Source organism: Calidris pugnax, unplaced genomic scaffold, assembly GCF_001431845.1.
Source record: "Calidris pugnax isolate Ruff unplaced genomic scaffold, ASM143184v1 scaffold357, whole genome shotgun sequence".
In the NCBI taxonomy this organism is placed as follows: Eukaryota; Metazoa; Chordata; class Aves; order Charadriiformes; family Scolopacidae; genus Calidris; species Calidris pugnax.
In genome coordinates, this window is record NW_015091719.1 from 867735 (window position 1) to 893613 (window position 25879).

At 41.9% G+C, this 25879-nt stretch overlaps 1 protein-coding gene across 1 annotated transcript in view; it reads right to left on the reverse strand.

The window, feature by feature from the left end:
• The window catches only part of AGAP1 (ArfGAP with GTPase domain, ankyrin repeat and PH domain 1), a gene marked incomplete at its 5' end in the record, with an annotated part of 313414 nt that extends 287820 nt beyond the window's left edge, over positions 1-25594 (reverse strand). The window contains 3 exons of the mRNA XM_014961995.1: positions 17670-17804; positions 20262-20396; positions 25453-25594. Coding sequence (XP_014817481.1) covers positions 17670-17804; positions 20262-20396; positions 25453-25594 — 412 coding nt within the window. The remainder of the gene's footprint in view (positions 1-17669; positions 17805-20261; positions 20397-25452) is intronic.
• Between the last annotated feature and the right edge of the window lie 285 nt (positions 25595-25879).

Below are 25879 nucleotides of genomic sequence, written 5' to 3' on the forward strand. Positions count from 1 at the left end.
AAATGCACAAAACCAGTACATAATGTAGTATGGAGCTGCACAAGATGCCATTTGTAGCAGGAAAATCAGCTTATTTAAACTGGATCACTGAAAAAACCTGGGTTAAGCCATGGTGCAACATGTATAAGCACAGCTAAAGCACAATATATAGCCAGAAATTTCTTAAGTAGACACAGTGTGCTGTGAAGTCATGTGTGCAGAGATGAGCTACTCTTCTCCTCTGAGCACAAAAGCACTTCATGCTCTAACAGCCTGTGGTGGGACCTCAGGAACCTCTATTTCACATTACAGTGTGACCTCCAAGGGTGGAAGAATGAAGCGTTTAGGTACTCACCTCTGATCCCACACAGCCAAGAGAAGAGTCCTTCTGACAAAAAATAACACTACCTATCGTGCAAGGCACCAAAAACATCAGAAAGTTTCACTGGACAAAACGTTTAGTTAACAAATCTTTACTTCTTAAAGCCAATCTGAATACCTACATGCATGATACCTGCGTTTTTACTACCTGACTTGACAAAGGAAACACACAGAATCACAGAATCGTAGTGGTTGGAAGGGACCTCAGAGATCATCGAGTCCAATCACAAAAAAAACCAAAACAAAACCCAACAAAAAAACCCCCACAAACCACCACTCACCCCCTAAACACACAACAACAACAACCAAACAAAAACCATCACCCACCCACACAACATCCCACCACAAACCAACAATCTTGGGCACTAGAGCATGCCCTGAAGAGCCATGTCTACACGTTTCTTAAATACCTCCAGGGATGGGGACTCCACCACCTCCCTTTGAAGCATTGAGTATTCACGTAAACCAGACAGCTTTTATTCTCTTATTATTTCCCTGCACTTCTCAAGCACCTATGAACAACCTAAAAAGAAAAGCATCTCAACACAGCCTTCAGGTTCCCAAGGAAGCAAGGTATTACACGAGACATGTCTCTTCCATGATGAAACTAAGGTAAGCAAGGAGATGCTTAAATCATTGTGTATATTTTATGTATACAATTTTAAGTGTTTGTATATATTTATATATAATATAGATATTGTATGTACACAATAAGTGCTGTTACACTATTTCTGCTTTGTGAACCCTCCCCATGCATGTTGTGAAACACTTCCCCATGCAGAGCTATAGGTGCAGCGTGGTGAGCAGGACTGTCCTGCCCCCCCTGTTCTGGGGGCAACGGAGCTGGTGATGGGTCTGGAGAACAAGTCTCCTGAGGAGAGGCTGAGGGAACTGGGGGTGTTCAGCCTGGAGAAGAGGAGGCTGAGGGGAGACCTTCTGGCTCTCTCCAACTCCCTGAAAGGAGGGTGTAGCCAGGGGGGGTCGGTCTCTTCTCCCAAGGAACAGGCGATGGGACAAGAGGAAATGGCCTCAAGTTGCACCAGGGGAGGTTCAGGCTGGATATTAGGAAAAATGTTTATATGGAAAGTGTTACTAAGCATTGGAATGGGCTGCCCAGGGAAGGGGTTGAGGCACCATCCCTGGAGGTGTTCAAAAGACGGGATGATGTGGGGCTTAGAGACATGGTTTAGTGATGGGTTTGGTTTTTTATCAGACTTAGGTGACGGTTGGACCAGGTGATCATGAAGGTCCCTTCCAACCCAGACAATTCTATGATTCTACGAAATACACATTTCAGCTCTGGCTCTTCAAAATAACAACTGTTCTCATTTTGCCAGATAGGAAAATACAGTTATAAATAAGACTCAGCATTAAATACCTCTAATCAATGCCAATATATATTTCTCCCCTCCACAGGTAACTATGATTAACACTGCATATCACGTATTTCCAACTTTGATGCAAATCACTGTCTCCCAAGATTAGGTGAGCAAATACGTCAATAAATCCGCCAGACAATCTTGAAAGCATCTAATGTCTATAGAAATTTAAAATATAAACCTATGCTTTCTTCACAACTCCAACTGTTTTGCACGTAGAAGCATAGGGCTTGAGGATTTACGGGGCAAATGCTATGACAGACACACGGGTAAAGACTTTTTTGCACATGGATTTACCTAACCATTAAATCATGAAGTTCTGTTATCCTTTCACTACAATGGAATCAAGGAATAACATCCTGTTATTTTCCACACAGAGGCGCAATTTTAAATACACAGGTGGTTAAAAAAATGTTGAACCAAGAAAAACACAAACAAACAGAAAACAGCACCTTCAAATAAGATGATGACAAATTGATGTTTCATGAAATACCCATAAATAAAATAATTACGTTTTTAACCATCCTTTAAGAATAACATTCTTAAGCATAGTATCATTGTGTGTTATTTAATTATTTCTCAAAACACATAATTAATTATTAATCATGTCAAAATGTAGACTTAAATAACATACAACACCACCATGCTAAAGAATTTTACCACCTGGCAAGCAATTTCACATTTACGTTTTGAAACAACCTCCTGGAGAGGCTATTTTGTAGGGCATGCTATATGGAGGTATAGTTTTCATAGACAATATTTTATACTTTCTAAAGATTTAGGCACGTCCAGTGAGCTCCCTAATAGCGCTCAAAATGACACAAAATGAAAGAAAGCTTCTGGTTACATTAGTGAGAATCAGACATATCCACACGTCCTTGTAGAAAGAAATAAATTTAGTCCCATTTACTAAATCAAACTCAATTTAGGCCTCATTCTGAGAGTTCTATTCATTCACCTGTGAAGTAAATAAAGGTTTTGTTACAAAATAAAGCCTTCCATCAGAACAACGAATTATTTCTTTATTTTTTAAACTGCCAAAATGATGTAGAAGAGTTTCCTAAAAATCCAAAGTCTCTGAATCCAGAGGTATAACTGTGCCTTGCCATCAGAGAGCTATGTGCACACACAGCACACCTGGTAAAAAAAAATAATTTGTGAATAGAAATGATACATCTTCAAAACACGCTTCAAAATTCATTTTACAGCCAAAATGTACTGGAAATAATCTGTCCAGGTGGTTCTGCCATTGGGATACTGGTTCTCTTTTGTTTCCATGTTTTTAATGCCAAACTTCATTCAAACTTCACAGGCAGAGAAGCTGTAATGCATATGTTTAATCAAACCCATCATTTTGACTCCTAAACTAAATTTCAGAATCACAGAATGATATAGGGTTGGAAAAGACTTCTGGAGATCATCTAGTCCAACCCCCTACCAGAGCAGGGCCACCCACAGCAGGTCCCACAGGAACGTGTCCAGGTGGGGTTGGAATGTCTCCAGAGAAGGAGACTCCCCCACCTCCCTGGGCAGCCTCTGCCCGGGCTCTGCCACCCTCACAGCAAAGAAGGTCATCCTCATGTTGTAGGTGGAACTTCTTCTATTCAGGTTTGAGCCCATTTCCTATTGTCCTGTCCCTGGGCACCACTGAAAAAAGCCCAGCCCCATCCTCCTGACCCCCTCCCTTGAAGTATTTATAAGCATTGATCAGATCCCCCCTCAGCCTTCTCTTCTCCAGACTAAAAAGACCCAAGTCCCTCAGCCTCTCCTCGTCAGGGAGACGGTCCAGGCCCCTCATCATCTTTGTAGCCTCTGCTGGACCCTCTCCAGCAGTTCCCTGTCCTTCTGGAACTGGGGAGCCCAGAACTGGACCCAGTGCTCCAGATGGGGCCTCCCCAGGGCAGAGCAGAGGGGCAGGATGACCTCCCTCCACCTGCTGCTCACACTCTTCCTGATGCCCCCCAGGATGCCCTTCTTGGCCACAAGGGCCCATTGCTGGCTCATGGGCATCCTAGTGTCCACCAGGACTCCCAGGTCTTTCTCCTCAGAGGTGCTGGTGCAGGGGGTTATTTCTCCTTAGGTGCAGCACCCTACGCTTGTCCTTGTTGAAGTTCCTCAGGTTCCTCTCTGCCCAACTCGCCAGCATGTCCAGGTCTCACTAGAGTGTCGCACAGCCTTCTGGGGTGTCAACCACCCCTCCCAGTTTTGTATCGTATAAAACCGAGTTACAGTGTAAGAACATGTATACAATGCAAAGCAAACCCAACAATAACCCAACAGCAATATCCAGAAGATGCACAAATACACCAACGCTTCGGGAGCCCACGTAAATGTACGTTGTTCACCATCAAAATCAAGAAATACACCAATGTTGTTTTACTTTGAAGAAAAAAAAACCTCCTCAGAACAAATGACCAAGGATCTAAATAAGATTAAATAAAACACTTCAGTTGATGAGCTCATTGTCCATTGAGCCATCAAAACCCACCTCCCAGACACACTCATTCCCATCAGAACTGATAACGCTTATTGTTACCAGGAGCGCTGCTTCACTCACAGGTGAAATAAATCCCATTCCAAAAAAAACATCTCCACAAATCCAATAGCAGACATAAACTCATCGACTCTATTACTAAAGGCTAAATTCTTTATTTTATTTTTTTTTGTGGCTTTTATGCACACTCAGCTGTCATAGAAGCAGTAACTCGCCGGAGTTGCAGCATCACACAGCATTTCACATAAATCTCACAAAACATAAGCCCCCCCTTTGCACTTTAATCATTTGCTAACAGTTACAATAAGATTGTATTAAAAATTTAAACTGCCCTACTTAATGCAATTTACCTTTAAAGGTCCATTTCCAGAGAATGAATTCCAATGATATAAATGTCGAACACTTGATCAGATTTATTGCACTGAGGAATATTTCTCTTGATACAGATCTGACGAGTGAAGGCTAATGGCTTTAGTTTTATTACTTTTTAAGCACTTAATGGGAAAATTTAGACATTTTCACAAGACTAAGCTCCAGCAAGAATGGTACATTTACAGAATGACAGCACAAGAAGAAAGCTCTGCCATCTCTTTAGAGATGGTCGCTTCAACGGCGTTATTAATAGAGAGAGTAAAGTAAAGTATTTATCCAGATAATCCACATAATCCATCACGCAACAGTTGGGCAGGGAAGATATGCCAAAACTGCTGACTACAGGACTGATTTTGGGGTCAAAATGCACAATCTTGGGAGAAGACAACCGAAGTCACACTGATTGTAAAATACAGAGCTATGCAATATTGCTGTAGGTACAAATTAATCAGCTCCTGCAGGTGATTACAGATCACACACTAGTTACCTAAGCACTAGCAAATTGCCAAAAAAAACCTAGCAGCCTCCTCCTTGCCAACTAACCATGTTTTCCATAAACATGAAAAGCACTTGCAAAATACTATGAAGCAATAGTTTCGCTTGTCCAACAAAATTTTATTTTTTTAACTGAAAGACAGCTGGGAGTCTCCAGATTTCAATTAATGTCTAGGTACTTATCCAATCAATCATCAAGTGCTATAAATTTCCGATATTTCTCATTAGTTACACTATTGCACAGCTTAAATCTAAGCAGACCTTTCCGTGAGACTGTAAATTATGATGCCTAAGACACAAGCAACTGTATCAGCCATCAGAAAATACATAAATGATGAGAGCAAGTCAATTGTACGTATGCTAAACTCAAGCTGATTTACTCCTCACATTTTATTTTATTTTTTATATAAAAGTATCTCCAACAGAAGCACCACTAACACACTGCACCTCTTGGAGCTTGCGTATATGACTCAAAATCAGTAATGACCTGTCTTTATTAATATTAACAAGGTTTAGCACAAAATCCAATCTTCTATGGAAAAGATATTTCCCTCAGCATCTGCCAGTAATGTTCTTTCATTAAGTGCAGATCAGCAAAGATTTGTTTTTTCTTAAAGCTCTACAGTTAAAATTGGTTTTTGTGACTCTGAAAACCATCTTCAGCCTTCTCAAAGGGCACGCACGTGGTGAGACACTCCAGAAGGTACCCAACACAGCGGTATCTTGTGTGCCTGGAAATCTTGGGGTCTATTATAATGAAACCTAACGAATATACATTCATGCATTTATTGACAGAACTACTAGTTTTTTAGTCTATGTCCTTTATCTTGGATTTCAGAAGTCATAGCAAGGACTTCATCTCAGTCAAGGGAGATCCAGGTACAGATGGATGTCACCCCACCATTGTAAGGACAAAGATGACTATGGGGGAATCTGATCAATGCTTAGATGGGTCTCAGGAGGATGGAGCTGGTCTTTTTTCAGTGGGGCCCAGGGACAGGACAAGAGGAAATGGGCACAAACTTGAATAGAAGAAGTTCCACCTCAACATGAGGAGGACCTTCTTTGCTGTGAGGGTGGCAGAGCCCTGGCAGAGGCTGCCCAGGGAGGTGGTGGAGTCTCCTTCTCTGGAGACATTCCAACCCCACCTGGACACGTTCCTGTGGGACCTGCTGTGTGGGGCCCTGCTTTGGCAGGGGGTTGGACTAGATGATCTCCAGAGGTTCCTTCCAACCCCATGGGATTCTGTGATTCTGTGACTGTCTTCCTCAGAAGAAGCTCTGCTGGAAATTAAGGCTTGTATGTATGTGCATGTGTGTGTGTAAGGAACAAAAGAAATTTTAAAAAAGGAAACTTTCATTCAAGGGTTATCAATAAACAGCCAAAAAAAACCCCAAAATAAAATAAAATAAAAACCAAAAAACCCATCAAGCTAAGAAAACCAAACAACAGCAAACAGAGCCAAAGCACACAGCTGGGCTACTTCACACTAGTTACCAATTATCCAAATTTGGGATGCCCGGATGCCAAGAGCTTTCCCTAACCCAACACTGCATCCAGGTCAGGTGTATATTCCTTGACAAGCACCTCAAAATAACCCAACTTAGCGGGCCTGACCATCCACCAGAAGACTTTATGACTGCCAGTAAATAAAGTTACATGTTAAGAAACTCACTGTTTAAGACTGGATGACATGCAGGGCAATCCCATCTTCTCTAAAGCCTGAGTAGCCTACAGGTAAAATTCACTACACCTTCAATGTTGATGAAAATCACATCATGAGATTACAGGATGAAAACGTGTTGTTTTTGGTTTTGGGTTTTTTTTTTTAAGTGGGAAGAAGGAAAAGTTCCACTTTTAATGGTGACAAGTTTTCTTCTGCAACACCAAGGACCCACCACTGCAACCGACCTCATCAGACCAAACTTCCACTTTTAAACTTAAAATCTACGCAATTCTTTTAAGGATTCTCCTACAGAGTGAGGAAAACCCACGTATTTTAAACTCGGTAGCAAGGCTGGATGCTTTCTGGCGTAGGAATTCAGAAGACTCATGCCAATACTCATTCTGTCTTACTACACACACCACCCCCATGCATTTTAAACTCTGAATACACAAAGTGCTAATCCCAGAGAAGCCAAGAGCTTCAATAGGATTTGCATATGCATAAGGATCCCTTGAAAGGGAACGATTTGCAATGCATTTCAGGAGTCACTTCTGAAGAACAATCTATGCTAATGATAAACTTTGATGTTTCAACTGTGTTTGTTACACAACAGAGAAGGTTACAAAAGGATTATGTTTATTACACCAGCTCTAAGTGTTTGATAGCTCAGATAAAAGCATCCCTTTATTAGAAGAGGAAAGAGCGAGTGATTCTCTTTAATAAATGTTACTAAATACATTGCAAACACACCCAGGAACAGACAAAAAGTATAGAAACTAAGAGATATCAATGGAAAAAATCAGCGTTTTGAGAGAGTTTTGCGTTTGACACTCAGATGAAAGAGCTTCGGTAGGCTGTATGCCAGAAATAACAAATATATAAGAGCAACTCTTTGGAATCTCAAGGGATGGCAAGAGATATCATGGCACCACGCACCAACCCATCAGTGAGTGCCAGGGCTCTCCCCAAAGTCAAGTCTCACAAGGCTCCCCAGGCTCATTTTTGCCTCCTGCCTTTGCTCTAACACCCCAGCACAGAGTTTTGTTTCCAGGTGTCCCCAAAACCCCCCGCTGATGCTCTGAGCAGGCTGGTGTTATTCTCAGTTTTATAGCAGGGGGAATTCTCCCTTGCATCTGTCTGAAGAGCAGACACCTTGCACGTTAGCTCTTATTCTTTCATTCAACAGTGCTAAGCCAGCAAAGTCATTTTGTGCCAAAAATTTTTTAAGTTAAATCCACAAAAGGCAGGTAAAACCAATGAGCAAGGGAGAACGTATTGGGGATAATTAAAGAAATCAAGCTTTGGATGTTTTGTGCTGCCCTCTGTATTTGAGAGCTTGTTGGACAAGCTCTAGAGAACACATGCTGTAAGAAGAATGCTTTTGAAGATTTGGCAATAAAAAATAAAAAATAAGGAAAAAAAAATATCAGATTAAGCAACCACACCGTAATAATGAGCCCAGCAGTGGGAAGAGCATGGAAGACCTGCCAGCAAGGCAGGCCATCCCACACACTGCAGCAAAGAAGCCACCGTTTAGATGGGTCTCTTAGACCAGATGCAAGCAAGAAAAAGGTTTTTTGCTTTAATAAAGAAAATGTAAACTGGCACTTTAAGAAGCTCACACTTTGCTGAAGCCCTTTTTGGGTCTTATCTAACCTTGTGCTCAGCTCCACCACCCTCCATTACAGCATCATTAGCAACTACAAAAAGCAGGGCTGAGGAATCATCTCCCAAACAGACATTACCAAGCGCTACTTAATTTTTTTTTAATTGTTTTTTTTTTTTTTTTTAAATCCTCCCATTTGGATACATCCCCAGGGATGGAGCCCTGCCAGCAGCCGTGCTGTGACAGCATTACTGGCTGGGCAATCCCTTTGCTCTTCAGGTCACTTGGCTCAAAAAGAATCCAAGAAATTGCCACTGCTCTTTTCAGCTTCTGTCACCAGCTCCACCAGGAAACACAGCGTGACAAAATATAGCAAAGGGGATGTTTTTTCCAGAATTCAACCTCTGCTAAGCTGACAGGACAGCTGACTTATTTCTATTCTGTTTTTTTTTTTACTTCTTTTTTTCCTCTATTGAGAATAAGACTCTGCAAGAGGCAAGACAATTTAGCAGCAGCATTATTTTCCCAAGGTACAAAACCCAACAGCAACACAAACGTGTAACCCCAGCCGTAAAATGACAAAGCAAGAAGAGATTAGAAATTAAAAGTGAAGCACAAAACAATTGAAAGCATGATATGAAAAAATGCCATTTATTCAGAGGGGCTTATATCTACAATATCCTGCATTTTTAAAAAAATCAGTACTGGATTGCTATAGATTGGAAATAATACTCAATGCTTAAGAAAAAAAAAAAAAGAGAGCAGATAGTGTCATCTTTTCAGACACACTTACAAACCTGAACACAACCTCCCTGCACAGAGAAAGAACCATCACCTTCCTTCAGATGAGTGCCTATATCCACACCAGCACACGGAGCTAAAATGTAATTTATGGCTATGATACAGACATCACTGACACATACATGTTCCACAGTAATTTTTAATATTTGAGGGAGGAAAAATAAGTGTGCGTGGTGGGACAACAACAAAAATCCCCTTTTATTCATGGTACTGAATGCATACTCGAGTGAGGCAGAACACATCCAGGAACAAAATCTCCCAAGTTTACAATACTAGCTGCAAAAAAAGCAGAGGTTTTTAAAAAATAAGGGGTTTTCAAACTTTCTGCCTTTTCCAGAATGTGTTTTGACTTCAGTTTTCAGTGGTAAGGCAAAGTGGCAAAGGCAAACGATTCCTAACTGATTGCAAAACACTTCACAAACGAGCTCACAACATTTTATGTCTCTGAAACAGAGTTTACATGATCCTCTAAAAGGATGTAAAAGCCTCTAAAAGGAGAGGCTGCAGCCTCTCGCCCTCAGGCCTATCACCAATAATGAGCAATTGACCATCAAACAACCATGATGCTTCCTGCCCCGGGGTTTTTCTTCAAGTTTGCATTAGCAGATATATCTATCTGATATTGACTTCAGATATTGAATAATTACACTGGAGAGGGTCCAGCAGAGGGCTACAGAGATGATGATGATGAGGGGCCTGGAGCATCCAGGAGAGGCTGAGGGACTTGGGTCTTTTTAGTCTGGAGAAGAGAAGGCTGAGGGGGGATCTGATCAATGCTGATAAATACTTAAAGGGTGGGTGTCAGGAGGATGGGGCTGGTCTTTTTTCAGTGGTGCCCAGGGACAGGACAAGAGGAAATGGGCACAAACTTGAAGAGAAGAAGCTCCACCTCAACATGAGGAGGAACTTCTTTGCTGTGAGGGTGGCAGAGCCCTGGCAGAGGCTGCCCAGGGAGGTGGTGGAGTCTCCTTCTCTGGAGACATTCCAACCCCACCTGGACACGTTCCTGTGGGACCTGCTCTGGGTGGCCCTGCTTTGGCAGGAATAATTTCCTCCTACTGACTAACATGGGACCCTCCCATAACAATGTGACATAATGATCTCCTCCTACCAACTAACATGGGACCCTCCCATAACAATGTGAAGTCTGATGGATGGTATCAGAACTGGTGGAGAACACACCATCTAAGGGTATGGGTCTGAAAGACTAAATGGAAATCAATTTCCAGAACTGCACAGACTAAATCATCTTATTTATTAATGGTGCATATGAGTTATGTGCAGGTAAGAGTAAGGGCAAAGTTTCACACTAAAATAACATCAAATTTAGAATAAAACATATGCAGAAACAGACTTTGCAAGACAAGCCGCATCAGACTTGTGTATTTTTTTTCTACCGACTTTCATTACTAAATACTTTGAATTTTCTGATTCAGTTACACAAAGCTCAGAAGAAAATTCTCTGAAGACTCTCTATAAAATAGATTAACACCTAAAGTTTGCTATCTCTTCCCCAAGCAATACAAAAAAGGAAAAGAAAGAATACCACATGGAGGTATTCAAGTAAAGAATTTACCTGAGTAGAGAACTACCCCTTCTGTGCTTGGCTACCCCATGTTCCTGGGGGAGATGGATGACAAAGCAGAGACACATCTTCCAGCAAGCCAAAGGTCTTGGGAAGGGCTGTTCCACTGCATTTTGGAGCTAAAGTCCTGCTGCCACCAAAGGGTATGGCTTGTTCTGGTTGATTTTTAATAACTTTTTTTTTTTTTAAATTGGGAAGTACACAAGGCATTTAAAAAGAAAAAACTCAATGTCTCCCACATACAACGAAGAAAAATTGAAATTTGGGAAACCTCTATTGAAGACTAACATCTTAAATGTCACTGATGGTCAAATTTAAGGGCAATAACCAGGTGTAGAAATACTGCCCCTAATGAGCAGCACTAACGAATTACCAAGCTCGTTGTCCCCAAATTCTCAGCTGGGATGGCACCTGGGCTCACCGGCACCAGCCTTTGGCTGTTTGTTGCCCCAGGCTAAGCCATAGTACTAAGGAGAAAAATTACATCCCTTTTATTGCTCCTACTTAAAAAAAAGTAATAATAAAAAAATAAGGAAAATACAAATATCTAGAACTAACAACCCAAATTGTTTCCAGATATCTCTGCAGCACAGAGAAGCGTGTAAAAGTTTCCCCAAGATGGACTGGATGATGTGATGAGCAATCAGGGCAGCACCTCACTGCCAATGGTGCAGGTCACTGCTGTGCCCTTCTGAAATCCAAGGAATTCCAGGAGGAATGGCAGAGAACCTGTTCCCCAGCCCTGCACCCCATTTTGGGGAGTCTCCCCACTGCCCCAGCCTCCCACTCCCCAATGAACCACCTTCGGGCCATATCCAGTGCGAGAGGGAATAATGCCCCTTCCTAAAATAGCCCTCAGCAGAATAGGACTGAGACTTTATTTACTTCCCATTAGACTGATTAACATTTCCTAATGAAAAAAAAATCTATAAAAGCTGACTTGATAATACTGATAGCAAGTGACAGCCTCTCCCCACTATCCATCCGCCTGTACAAGGATTAATTTGTCATCTTCTATCCTTTAATGAAGAATTTGTACTTCATGGTCCCCCCCCTTTTAGATGGAGTTGTCCAGCACAACATTAAAAACAGGATTTGGAAACAAAATATTTCTGGTAAATGTTTACACACGACAGACACAAGCAATAATAAAAGATTAGTTTAATTTGCCAATAAAACATCCACAAGCAACAGCACAACACCAGAGCTAAAGGTCCAAATTGTGAGGCAGCAATGGGCTCTGCCATCACATACCTGTAACTCCTGCCTCAATATCCACAGGTTTATTGCTGCTCTGGGCATTTTTATTTCAAAATTCCTGTGTTACAGCCATCCATAAGAGGTAAAATCTCCCAAATCTGTGTTTGATGATTCACGTGATATACATATACTATAGCACTCACACAACAGAATGGGGTGTTTGAGCTTTCACCTTCTCCCTTGTTTAGGGCACATGCCAAAGGACTAAAAACCAGACCTGAAGAGCAAATAAACCCCAGCCCTAACCGATGTGTTCTTCTTGAGAGGGACATAGCATGGATGGCATTGTCACTGCCATCTGAGACAAGTAAGTTGTGTCAAAAATCTACCACCAAGTGCACCTTCAGAGGCCGTGGTTTGTCCAACAGTACCTAGACAGGAGGGCTCTAAACCTTGATATTGCAGAGATCACTTCCAAACAGGGCTCATCAGAACATATATTGACACGTGTGTGTATAGACACACAGACACCACCACATACGTGTCTATATACACACAGATGCAACAGAAATACAGCTCTGTGTATTCCTACCAACGACACAAGCGGGTCCAGCTGCAAGCCCTTCAGGTTGGAAATTAAGAATTTTTGAAGTTGTAATACCCACATGACTGACCAGTAGGTTTCCATCACAGAATCATTCAGGTTGGAAAAGACCTTTGGGATCATCGAGTCCAACCATCAACCCCACTCTACAAAGTTCTCCCCTACACCATATCCCCCAACACCACATCTAAACGACTCTTCAACACATTCAGGGATGGGGACTCAACCCCCTCCCTGGGCAGCCTGTTCCAGTGTCTGACCACTCTTTCTGTCAAGAATTCCTTCCTAACGTCCAGTCTAAACCCACCCTGTTGCAGCTTGAATCCATTCCCTCTCGTTCTGTCACTAATTACCTGTGTGAAGACACCAGCACCAACCTCTCTACAATGTCCTCTCAAGTAGTTGTAGAGAGTGATGAGGTCTCCCCTCAGCCTCCTCTTCCTCAAACTAAACAGTCCCAGCTCCCTCAATTGCTCTTCAAAAGATTTATTCTCCAGGCCCTATCGTTTTGCCTCACACATACAGAGTTAGAGAAGTAACCACAGCAATAGAAAGGGTATCTCCATCCTGAAAGTTTATGTTGAAAGACCTAAATATCTTCTGCTTTGGTTGTAGACCTGCTAGTGATCAAAGTGGACCACTAAACTACACTAACAGCTCAACTCTGAATGGAAATTACATTCAAACCCTTTTGTTTCACACCCAGTGATGCAAGCTCTATTGATGGTAAAATTTTCTCCTCTAAATATTTGAATATTTGCTTCTCCTCTGCCATGTCAGAAAATTGCACAGCAGACAGTTAAATGGGTCAAAGAAAATCTGAACGTAAAGCAGGGAAAGACATGTAATTATGAATACATCATGAACAAAAATAAAAGTCATTCTTATGCATTAATGGTACATCAAGCTAATTCAATAAGGCTAAAATCATTAAGAAGGCATCCTGGGGCAGTACACAGTCATTACAATACTGTGCTGACAAGAAATATTAAAATAATCATTGCCAATGTCATTGATAAAATCCATTCTGATAAGCGGGATCCCCCTCCATCATTGGGCACGTTATTAAGCTAATTCCCTGGCACCTGGAAGTTTTCTTTTTTTATTTCAGCCTGACATTCAGAGCCTGCTCGTGCAGCTCTGACTCCAAAGTGGCAGAGATTAGACCAAAGTGGGAAAATGCTAAAAGTTACAAACAGCCCTCTAAAAACGTTCAAAATCCTGCGTCACTTTAGGGTACAAACTTTAACACAAAACAGCTGACCATCACCTCACAGGATGCCTGAATCCTTATCACACTGGGGAAATTACAGGCTCTATGACACTACAAATTAGGCACTTTCATTTGTAAATTATTATTAGGGTCATCAGAAAACGAGTGATTGATCATACGCACAAAGAACTAAGAATAACCATCCTGACATCTACTGTTTACAAATTAGTTTTCAGTTTCTTCAAGCATTAAAAACCAGTTCTCAAAAACCACATGGATGTACATTAACTACACACTGACCTTCACAAAAAGTTTCTGTGCATGAAAGTGAAATATTACTGTCAAGCAGTTTGTTATTACAAAATATGAACCTACAGAGTCTATGATCTTAGAACCATCATTTCCAAACCTAAATGACTCTATGATTCTATACCGTTACAATCAATAGGGAGCTTATCAACTGTAATCAAGCACTGTAAACAATGTATTTGGATTTAACTAAAGAAAGCAGCGTTTTCATCATCATAATCATTCAAGTTAAATTATTCTATCACTCAACTGTGGGGGAAAATAGGAAATGAGTTACAATAAGCAGTCATAATCATTCAATTTAAATTATTCTACCACTCAACTGTGGGGAAAATAGGAAATGAGTTACAATAAGCAGCCATTTACAGAGTGAAAAAATTAGAAATTTAATTTCTAACGCGTGTGCAATGGAGTAAAAGACCCTTCAATGTCATTTCCAATTTCTTCCCCAGAAAGGTAGGTCTACATCACATTGAGGCACAAAACAGAAACAAGAAAGATTTTAGAAAAAGCTTGTAAAAGAGCACCCTTTGTAACCGAACTAGTAATTGGTGTGTTAGAGACAAGTCTACTGTAACTTGAACTGGTAACAGGGACAGGTGACAGGACAATGGAAGTTTACGGAACAGTTTCAGTTTTACCAAATCACTGGCAATTCAAAGTTCCTGAAAAACAGAAAGGGGAGAGGAAGAACAGGGTGCATTTGGATCAGAAATTATGCATGTAAATCCCAGCTGATGCAAGCCATCACATAGTGTTTGACTTGACTAAAATAGGAGTGTGCAAAATGAGAGCACTAAAGTTGACATAACTAAACCAAACCCAATCTCACCTATTGCATCTGCTGCAATATCCACATTTAAACAACAACAACATCAAAAACCTACAATACACAACCCATGGCCATCAACATTATTCTAAAAATTTTAAAAAAGTGAAGTGTTCAAAGCCTTGGTCAACAGGCTGAAATAGCCTCAGTGACCCACCAAACACCTGCAGCATCTAAACACCAAGCATCACCTACCCTGGAATATAACAAATAGCTATTAAATCCTAACCCTAAATCCCAAGAGGAAATATCCATCCAGCTGGCAGCAAAGTTTAATACCTCCAGGGACAGTATTAGAAGACACAGCTTAGAGACATGGTTTAGTGAGGTTTTTTTATCAGAGTTAGGTTGATGGTTGGATTCGATGATCTTAAAGGTCCCTTCCAACCTGGACAATTCTATGATTCTAAAAACAATTTCAATACAGAGAAAGTAGTCTTAATAGGTGTAGTAGCTCTGTGTCTTGCATACAGCTACTAACCTGTCTACAACTACTATTCCTCAGCTACGCACAATAAAAAACCAATCTTATCCATTCAACTATTAATGAAATGCATTAATTGGCCTGTACTCCTTTCAAGTTTGCTGAAAAATGTAGTTTATTTAATGAAGGCTACTAGCAAGGACTCAAGGTTTCCTCAAACAGTAAGAGATACTTAAGACCACACTATGTGAAGATGTCAGACTGTTCCTCCTGCCCCTCATCCCTTCTTTTCCTTGTCCATTGACAATATTTACATCAATACATGGTTTTTTTTCCAAGTCAGACTAGGCTTTCTGATGTTGGATAAGTGACTTCATTTATTCTGGAGAGAATCTGAACTCAAAGAGAAGTTATTAACCCATGCTGTGTGCTGCTTGCTTCTGAGCAAGGGCTCAAAAGTTCATTGAGGGGGACCTAAGAGACTGTCCCTCAAAAGGTTGTATTGCAGAACATCAGGTGTGGTTATATACATTTTAAATTCCATGCCTATCAACACACAATTTGGAACAAAATTGCAGCGAGTGTGTAAAACCTGCATACATTTCATCACACTAGCTCTAATTTCCTATTGAATACACTTTCACCAAAGTAGTAAACTATTTTTTTGCCGAAAAAGTAAAGTAATTGTCATTAGTCAAAGGCTTTCACACTATTAATGGTCATTAAAACAATGGTGATTGATATAGCCAGCATCTACAGCCTGGCTGGTGCCAAGTGGCAACCCTCCCAAATATACACATTACAGTGACATTTCACAACCTTTTTCTAAAGCAAGGAGAATTTGGAAGTTTTCTTGAAAACTTTTCTTCCCCCCTTTGCCTTTCAAAGGTCTGCATATAGACTATAAAAACATCATTAAGCCTACATTCAACCTGAACATCCCGGAGTTGCAGAAATCAAGCCTCATTTAGTCAAGCACTCCCTATTAACAAACTTGCACCCTTCATTCACATCCCCTCGCATAATGGGGTTAAGAAGTCGCTTTATTTCCTGCTGAAATAAACAGCAAAAATGATCAGGAGTTGGATTAAGTCCCAGACATGTCTGGCAACTGTAACACATTTATACAGAAGCATTCCTAATCCTATTGGCAAACGATAAACGGTTGGTTGGCTGCCATGTAGGTAAAACAAAACCTTGATATTTCTCAAACACAACAATCTTTTTCAATCCTTTCTACTTACTGCTGAAATTTAGCAGAGAGACAAATAAGTTTATCACACTTAGCTTTGTGCCAAGAGATTTCTCTCTCAAAAGGTCCCTGAGAGTTGGGGTTGTGTGTTGGGGAGGGGGGGGAAGAGAAGTAGACTGTACAAAGATCCACAATCACCACGACTTGGAATATATCATTATAAAATCTAATTATAGCTAGCATTCAAAAAGAAATTTACTAACAAGAAACACTAGACAGCAAAGCCCCAGGACACCCGGCTGAATTTCCACTAGAGGGTGCACGAAGCCCATCTCATGCAGCAAAGACAAAGTTAGAACAGCTTCTCCCAACATAAAAGTTATTCCAAAGGGTAACTGATCCAAAATATTTAACAGATGGTCCCAAAGCACTTTTGATATTCCTTTTTTTGAGATGATACACGATGATCCCAAATGACTCCGATATGGAAAACTAGAAGATACCTTACTTTCCTTCTAAACCTACACACAAGAGTGCCAGCTTCCAACACCCCATGAATGCCACGCGTGACTTCTCATGATTACTCTATTCCTATTTTCTCCATTTATTCTCCTCCTAATGGTGTTTTAAATCACCTTACTTTCCTTCTAAACCTACACACAAGAGTGCCAGCTTCCAACACCCCATGAATGCCACGCGTGACTTCTCATGATTACTCTATTCCTATTTTCTCCATTTATTCTGAATTTCTCAAGGGTGGAAAACAATTTTCAACTACTTCGCACAAATAGCTTCTCTGCACCTCCACAAGCACTAAATCAAAATAAATTTTGCTAAAAGCAAGCACCAAAGAAAACTGAAAAATAAATGACGACTAAATCAAGTAGATTAAGATACTTTAGACTAAAGGTGCTGGTAAGGAACAGACCACCATGCACGTGCCATTAAGCTAATGAGCCCTCTAATTCACTTAAGCCGGTATTACAAAATAAATCCCTAAAAATCGAGCATCGCCTTTAATTAAACATTAATGAATATTTGCAAAACAGGCAAGTACCTGAGCCGGGAGACATTTGTCAATATTTAGAAAACCAGCTACAATACTGTGTGACACGCTGGATGAAGGAAGTAAATCTTTACCATCTTGGAAGACTCTTTCCACGTTGAGTCCATACGTAGCACAGGTTTCGTAGTAAGTGCATCTCTTGAGATCATTTGATAACTTCCTCGCTCTGGCATCGTCTATGACACGTGGATTACTGGAACTTATAGCATCTACAGCAATGGCAGGGAAAAAAAAAATTTAAAAGTAAATATAGTTTGAAAACAGCACCAGTACCATCCCAGCGAATCTAAGCACAAACCATAAGACTTTCAGAATTTTTAGAAAACAAGAGTAGTGCATGTCACTGCAATTTTATATTCCTGAATACAGAAAAAAAAAAAAAAAATTAAATATAATTTGAAAACAACACCAGTACTGTCCCAAGGAATCTAAGCACAAACCATAAGACTTTCAGAATTTTTAGAAAAGGAGAGTGGTGCACGTCACTGCAATTTTACACTTTATTGCTGGATACCAGCACACTGACTGACTCTAAAAAACAGGAAAAAAACTTAAAATGCTTTTTGGTTACCTTAAAAATATACTGAAGCCCCTAACTGCAAAATACAAACAATCACGGGAAAGAACATGAGCTCTGATGTAAAAGAGACTTATAAAAACAAATGGCTGATGATTATCAACATGGCAAATGATTTATAGACCTCCTCAAAGCATCAGCAGCAGCTTACAAGCAACCTTCACCTGTAGAATATGAACGTGTCTGTAAGTACAAGAACGTTTTCAGTAGAGAAACGGGATGGGGGGAGAAAAGGTACCAGGTATTGCTGTAACACTCGGGGAAAGTGTTAAATTTACATGATGCTTCTCTTAAAAAACAACTAAACAACTGAAAAAAAACCCCACCCCAACACAAACCACTTTGCCAACGCTAAGACCAGGGGGGTGAGTGTAAAGATAAGAAATAAGGAAGTTGTACAGGGCTGCAATTATCCTGTAGCTAAAAAAATCTAGAGCCCAGCTCTTTCCCCAGTTTCTCACAAGTGCTTTTTTTGGGTCCCTCCCCTTTTCCAGACCCATTCTCTCAGTGTTTTGCCCAGGCACAGCCAGCCACCAGCAAAGCTCTCTGCTAACCCCTGCCCCTGACCCCGCAGCACACGTGGCAAACACCTGCCAGTTTAATGTAAAATGGAGATTTCTTCATGTATTTCACAGGTTGTACCTGCTGACCTTGCAAAGTCACACCAAAGACTGGATCCAGGAAACTCAGCAGAAATGACTGTCTCAAACCTTGATTTAAATGCACCCACAAGACATTCACAGAATCACAGAATGGTATGGGGTTGGAAGGGACCTCTGGAGATCATCTAGGCCAACCCCCTCCCAAAGCAGGGTCACCCAGAGCAGGTCCCACAGGAACGTGTCCAGGTGGGGTTGGAATGTCTCCAGAGAAGGAGACTCCACCACCTCCCTGGGCAGCCTCTGCCAGGGCTCTGCCACCCTCACAGCAAAGAAGTTCTTCCTCATGTTGAGGTGGAACTTCCTATATTCAAGTTTGTACCCATTTCCTCTTGTCCTGTCCCTGGGCACCCCTGAAAAAAGACTGGCCCCATCCTCTTGACACCCACCCTTTAAGTATTTATAAGCATTGATCAGATCCCCCCTCAGCCTTCTCTTATCCAGACTAAAAAGACCCAAGTCCCCCAGCCTCTCCTCATAAGAGAGATGCTCCAGGCCCCTCATCATCTTTGTAGCCTCTGCTGGACCCTCTCCAGCAGTTCCCTGTCCTTCTGGAACTGGGGAGCCCAGAACTGGTCCCATTGCTCCAGATGGGGCCTCCCCAGGGCAGAGCAGAGGGGCAGGATGACCTCCCTCCACCTGCTGCTCACACTCTTCCTGATGCCCCCCAGGATGCCGCAAAGCCCCAGGACACCCGGCTGAATTTCCACTAGAGGGTGCACGAAGCCCATCTCATGCAGCAAAGACAAAGTTAGAACAGCTTCTCCCAACATAAAAGTTATTCCAAAGGGTAACTGATCCAAAATATTTAACAGATGGTCCCAAAGCACTTTTGATATTCCTTTTTTTGAGATGATACACGATGATCCCAAATGACTCCGATATGGAAAACTAGAAGATTCCTCCTAATGGTGTTTTAAATCACCTTACTTTCCTTCTAAACCTACACACAAGAGTGCCAGCTTCCAACACCCCATGAATGCCACGCGTGACTTCTCATGATTACTCTATTCCTATTTTCTCCATTTATTCTGAATTTCTCAAGGGTGGAAAACAATTTTCAACTACTTCGCACAAATAGCTTCTCTGCACCTCCACAAGCACTAAATCAAAATAAATTTTGCTAAAAGCAAGCACCAAAGAAAACTGAAAAATAAATGACGACTAAATCAAGTAGATTAAGATACTTTAGACTAAAGGTGCTGGTAAGGAACAGACCACCATGCACGTGCCATTAAGCTAATGAGCCCTCTAATTCACTTAAGCCGGTATTACAAAATAAATCCCTAAAAATCGAGCATCGCCTTTAATTAAACATTAATGAATATTTGCAAAACAGGCAAGTACCTGAGCCGGGAGACATTTGTCAATATTTAGAAAACCAGCTACAATACTGTGTGACACGCTGGATGAAGGAAGTAAATCTTTACCATCTTGGAAGACTCTTTCCACGTTGAGTCCATACGTAGCACAGGTTTCGTAGTAAGTGCATCTCTTGAGATCATTTGATAACTTCCTCGCTCTGGCATCGTCTATGACACGTGGATTACTGGAACTTATAGCATCTACAGCAATGGCAGGGAAAAAAAAAATTTAAAAGTAAATATAGTTTGAAAACAGCACCAGTACCATCCCAGCGAATCTAAGCACAAACCATAAGACTTTCAGAATTTTTAGAAAACAAGAGTAGTGCATGTCACTGCAATTTTATATTCCTGAATACCAGCACACTAACTGACTCTAAAAAACAGGAAAAAAACTAAAATGCTTTTTGGTTGCCTTAAAAATATACCGAAGCCCCTAACTGCAAAATACAACCAACCACGTGAAAGAACATGAGCTCTGATGTAAAAGATACTTATAAAAACAAATGGCTGATGATTATCAACATGGCAAATGATTTATAGACCTCCTCAAAGCATCAGCAGCAGCTTACAAGCAACCTTCACCTGTAGAATATGAACGTGTCTGTAAGTACAAGAACGTTTTCAGTAGAGAAACGGGATGGGGGGAGAAAAGGTACCAGGTATTGCTGTAACACTCGGGGAAAGTGTTAAATTTACATGATGCTTCTCTTAAAAAACAACTAAACAACTGAAAAAAAACCCCACCCCAACACAAACCACTTTGCCAACGCTAAGACCAGGGGGGTGAGTGTAAAGATAAGAAATAAGGAAGTTGTACAGGGCTGCAATTATCCTGTAGCTAAAAAAATCTAGAGCCCAGCTCTTTCCCCAGTTTCTCACAAGTGCTTTTTTTGGGTCCCTCCCCTTTTCCAGACCCATTCTCTCAGTGTTTTGCCCAGGCACAGCCAGCCACCAGCAAAGCTCTCTGCTAACCCCTGCCCCTGACCCCGCAGCACACGTGGCAAACACCTGCCAGTTTAATGTAAAATGGAGATTTCTTCATGTATTTCACAGGTTGTACCTGCTGACCTTGCAAAGTCACACCAAAGACTGGATCCAGGAAACTCAGCAGAAATGACTGTCTCAAACCTTGATTTAAATGCACCCACAAGACATTCACAGAATCACAGAATGGTATGGGGTTGGAAGGGACCTCTGGAGATCATCTAGGCCAACCCCCTCCCAAAGCAGGGTCACCCAGAGCAGGTCCCACAGGAACGTGTCCAGGTGGGGTTGGAATGTCTCCAGAGTCACCCCAACACAAACCACCTTGCCAACGCTAAGACCAGGGTGGTCAGTGTAAAGATAAGAAATAAGGAAGTCGTACAGGGTTGCAATTATCCTGTAGCTAAAAAAATCTAGAGCCCAGCTCTTTCCCCAGTTTCTCACAAGTGCTTTTTTTGGGTCCCTCCCCTTTTCCAGACCCATTCTCTCAGTGTTTTGCCCAGGCACAGCCAGCCACCAGCAAAGCTCTCTGCTAACCCCTGCCCCTGACCCCGCAGCACACACTGTGCCTCGGGTCCAGGCAAACACCTGCCAGTTTAATGTAAAATGGTCACAAGTGCTTTTTTTGGGTCCCTCCCCTTTTCCAGACCCATTCTCTCAGTGTTTTGCCCAGGCACAGCCAGCCACCAGCAAAGCTCTCTGCTAACCCCTGCCCCTGACCCCGCAGCACACGTGGCAAACACCTGCCAGTTTAATGTAAAATGGAGATTTCTTCATGTATTTCACAGGTTGTACCTGCTGACCTTGCAAAGTCCCACCAAAGACTGGATCCAGGAAACTCAGCAGAAACGACCTTGATTTAAATGCACCCACGAGACATTCACAGAATCCCATGGGGTGGGAAGGGACGGAGATTTCTTCATGTATTTCACAGGTTGTACCTGCTGACCTTGCAAAGTCACACCAAAGACTGGATCCAGGAAACTCAGCAGAAATGACTGTCTCAAACCTTGATTTAAATGCACCCACAAGACATTCACAGAATCACAGAATGGTATGGGGTTGGAAGGGACCTCTGGAGATCATCTAGGCCAACCCCCTCCCAAAGCAGGGTCACCCAGAGCAGGTCCCACAGGAACGTGTCCAGGTGGGGTTGGAATGTCTCCAGAGAAGGAGACTCCACCACCTCCCTGGGCAGCCTCTGCCAGGGCTCTGCCACCCTCACACCAAAGAAGGTCCTCCTCATGTTGAGGTGGGACTTCTTCTACTCAAGTTTGTGCGCATTTCCTCTTGTCCTGTCCCTGGGCACCACTGAAAAAAGACCTGCCCCATCCCCTGGACACCCTCCCTTTAAGTACTTATGAGCATTGATCAGATCCCCCCTCAGCCTTCTCTTCTCCAGACTAAAAAGACCCAAGTCCCTCAGCCTCTCCTCGTGAGAGAGATGCTCCAGGCCCCTCATCATCTTTGCGCAGTTCCCTGTCCTTCTGGAACTGGGGAGCCCACAACTGGACCCAGTGCTCCAGATGGGGCCTCCCCAGGGCAGAGCAGAGGGGCAGGATGACCTCTCTCAACCTGCTGGTCATACTCTTCCTGAGGCCCCCCACGATGCCATTGGCCTTCTTGGCTTCTTGCTGGCTCATGGTCTTCCTCTTGTCCACCAGGACTCCCAGAGGTCTTTCTCCTCAGAGCTGCTCTCCAACGGGTCAGCCCCAAACACCCTCATAAGCTTGGTAATATCTTAGAGAGTATAAAGGAATTTCTTCCATGTGAAAGAAGATTTTGAACTTAAAGTGCCAAAACCATTCCAAGGATGTTCTCTAATGTGTGTGAACACAGTACAAAAGCCAACAAAAATGGTATTTTTCTTAACAAATAACGATGCTCTGTACCTCTCTGCATGCTTTTCAACTCCAATTTCTAGAGTTTATCCATAGGAGCTGGAAAAGACTTTACATCAGGGGAAAAAAATATAAATTATGCTAACCAATGAAGAAATTTCTTCATGGTTATTCCATCATAGTGAAGGTTTACAGTTAGAGGTTACACAGTTTGACTATTTATAAGTGATAATACTATGAACAAATCTTAAAAAGGAACTTTTTACCCCCAGCAAGGAGTATGACAGTAATTATTACCTGTGGCAAAAAAGCTCTAAGGGGAGACAGCAGCACAACCTGCAACTGTCACCTCCTCAGCACAAAAAGTACCGATTTTAGCGTCTCAAGATGCTCAGAAAGTTTTCCTTAAAATCTGCTACTTTCTGTGGTAGCAAAACTACCTTTGTCTTTCGGAAAAACAGCCTCACTTGAAGGTGAGCATGAAATCAGTGACTATTGCAACACTGTATTTGAGGCTCAGTTCTGGGTGTGACGTGACCACAACCCAACTGATGTTGTGGCTAACGTCTCACAAGACCTAATTAATAACACCAGAGCAGTTATTGGGAGAGTTAACAGCAGATTTTATTTTATTTTATTCTTTTTTTATGTCAGCAGAGGGCGCTGAAAACATTTAACCAGAAACCAACTGATAAGCAACACCATTGCCTTCAAAAAGTTTGGCTTCTGAAGCAAATTCGGTGCAGTGAAAAGCAACAAGCTGGATGTCAAGCAGCTATATTTCAAATATGATTTTAACAGGTGCATTTATTTATTTATTTCATATATTTCAGTTCATTGCAGCGTTTGACAGTGAGTGTAGCCAGCCATATAGAATGGTATATAGCTTTACTTTGCTCTGATGCTTAATCCCAGAATTAGTGGCGATTCCACCTTTAGCCACGTTTAAATAAATCCCCTTTGCATCAGTGCTGCAAGAGAAAATGAACTTTGAAAAACAAATTCCTCTCTAGTAAAAACTAGAATCAGATGGAGAAGCACACCCCAAAGTGCAGAAAGGGAAGCACCTCACAGAAGTGTCAAGCTTCATCTCGAGACGCTTCTTTTTCAGCTCCAGTTTTAAGTTGACAGCGTGGCCCTTCAAAGCAGTTTCTTTTCTGCTTTTTGGCTGCAGTTTCTGCTGCCCTAGGACTTTTTGTGTGCCTACTTCCCTTTTCATTTTTCATCATCTGTTTCCGCCTAAATCCCAGATGCAATTTCTCCCTGGGGTGCTGCCCAGCGCTGGTGTCACAGCCCTGCAGGCAGGCAGGGGAAAGCAAACTGCCCTCCAAACATAAGACTGAGAAAAGATTAAATTCAAAAAGGAGTGAAGAGGTTCAGCATCACCAATATCAGAGGTGAATACACTAAAAGGGAATATGGCCAAAATAAAATGCACAAGAGCAGCTCTCTATACCTGATGATACACGGAGTGCAATACTTCAGTGTGAAGGCACTCACAAAAATATCTGTACAAAAATATCTTCCAAAACAGCAGCTCTGTAAAGTGAAAAGTTCCAAAGTCCAGCACCTACGCAGGAACTCCTCATTTTTGGTAAGAATTATCACAGGAGGAACATGCAAAGCAGCCTCAACTCTTGTGTGTCTACTCCCTGCAGCAAAGTGGGAAACTGCTGAAAGATTCACGTGAGGCACTGCCAAAACAAGGCAGGGAATATCCAAAAGACAGCTCAAGATGTAAAAGAAACTGAAATATTGCTGGTACCTTTCCCTTCCCCCATTTCCCCATTCCCAACTGCAGCTAGCTGCTGCTCCAGAAGGGGTTTTGGAAAAACAAAATTGGAGGGGGGTTGTTGCAGGAGGCTTTGAAAAGCTGCATTTCCATTTGGTTTGAAGAACGTTACACCTGAGGGATTGTGCAAGGGCACGGTTAGTTCTGTTTCTTCACAGAGTGTTGAAGGTTTTGGAAACCTGATCCACCTCCTCAGAATGCCAAGTCATCACTTCCAGAGTTAAAGATCACTCTCCAAGTTAAAGGAGAGCAATCTCACTTCAGAACTTTGTTACAAAAGTGATTCATTTCTCCCCAAATTCAACACCAGCATTTCCCTGCTGATGATGAAGACCATCATGACTGGCAAGCACTAAAATTGGTGTGGTTTTTTTTTAAATATTCTTCTAAATCATCATTACTCAAGTCCCATACTCCCTGTTCCAAGAGGACCACATGGACATTTGTCTCCCATCTCAAACCATTCCTTGCAACACCCTGGCCAGCCAAGGACGTCCAGATGGGAGACCACCACCCCACTGATTGCCAGTTTTATCCACAAGCTCTCACCATCCCGATGAACTGATGCAAAAGAGGAGGCTTGGAACCAGCCTATACCATCAGAGCAATAAGATTTGTAAATCAAGGCTGCACTTACCCTGGGTTCCCACTAGTACCATTGGAATTTCACTAGTGTTACGATAGTTCGCCATACGGCTGTAGTAGTGGTAAACAGTCTGGAAGCTAATCTCATCTTCCAAGCTGAAGACAAATATAACAGCATCCACCCACATGGCAAACTGCAGAATAAAAATGGAAAAGGCATACCGTGAGACAAAAAGTCAAGAGGAAAAAAAAAATAAATAAAGAGAAACATTTTTACCTTACTCGGAGGTACTTACATCTGAGAAGCTTTGTTAGGGACAATAACCAAGGCTTTAAAAGTGGGATATCATTACTAAAATGATGAATTAACATTAATCACCCTGCAAGTGATGGGGATCTGGGATATGGAAAGGTTTTTCCCCATGTTCCAAACTGCATCTCTTTCCATGTTGGTATATGGTATGACAAGCCCAAATACT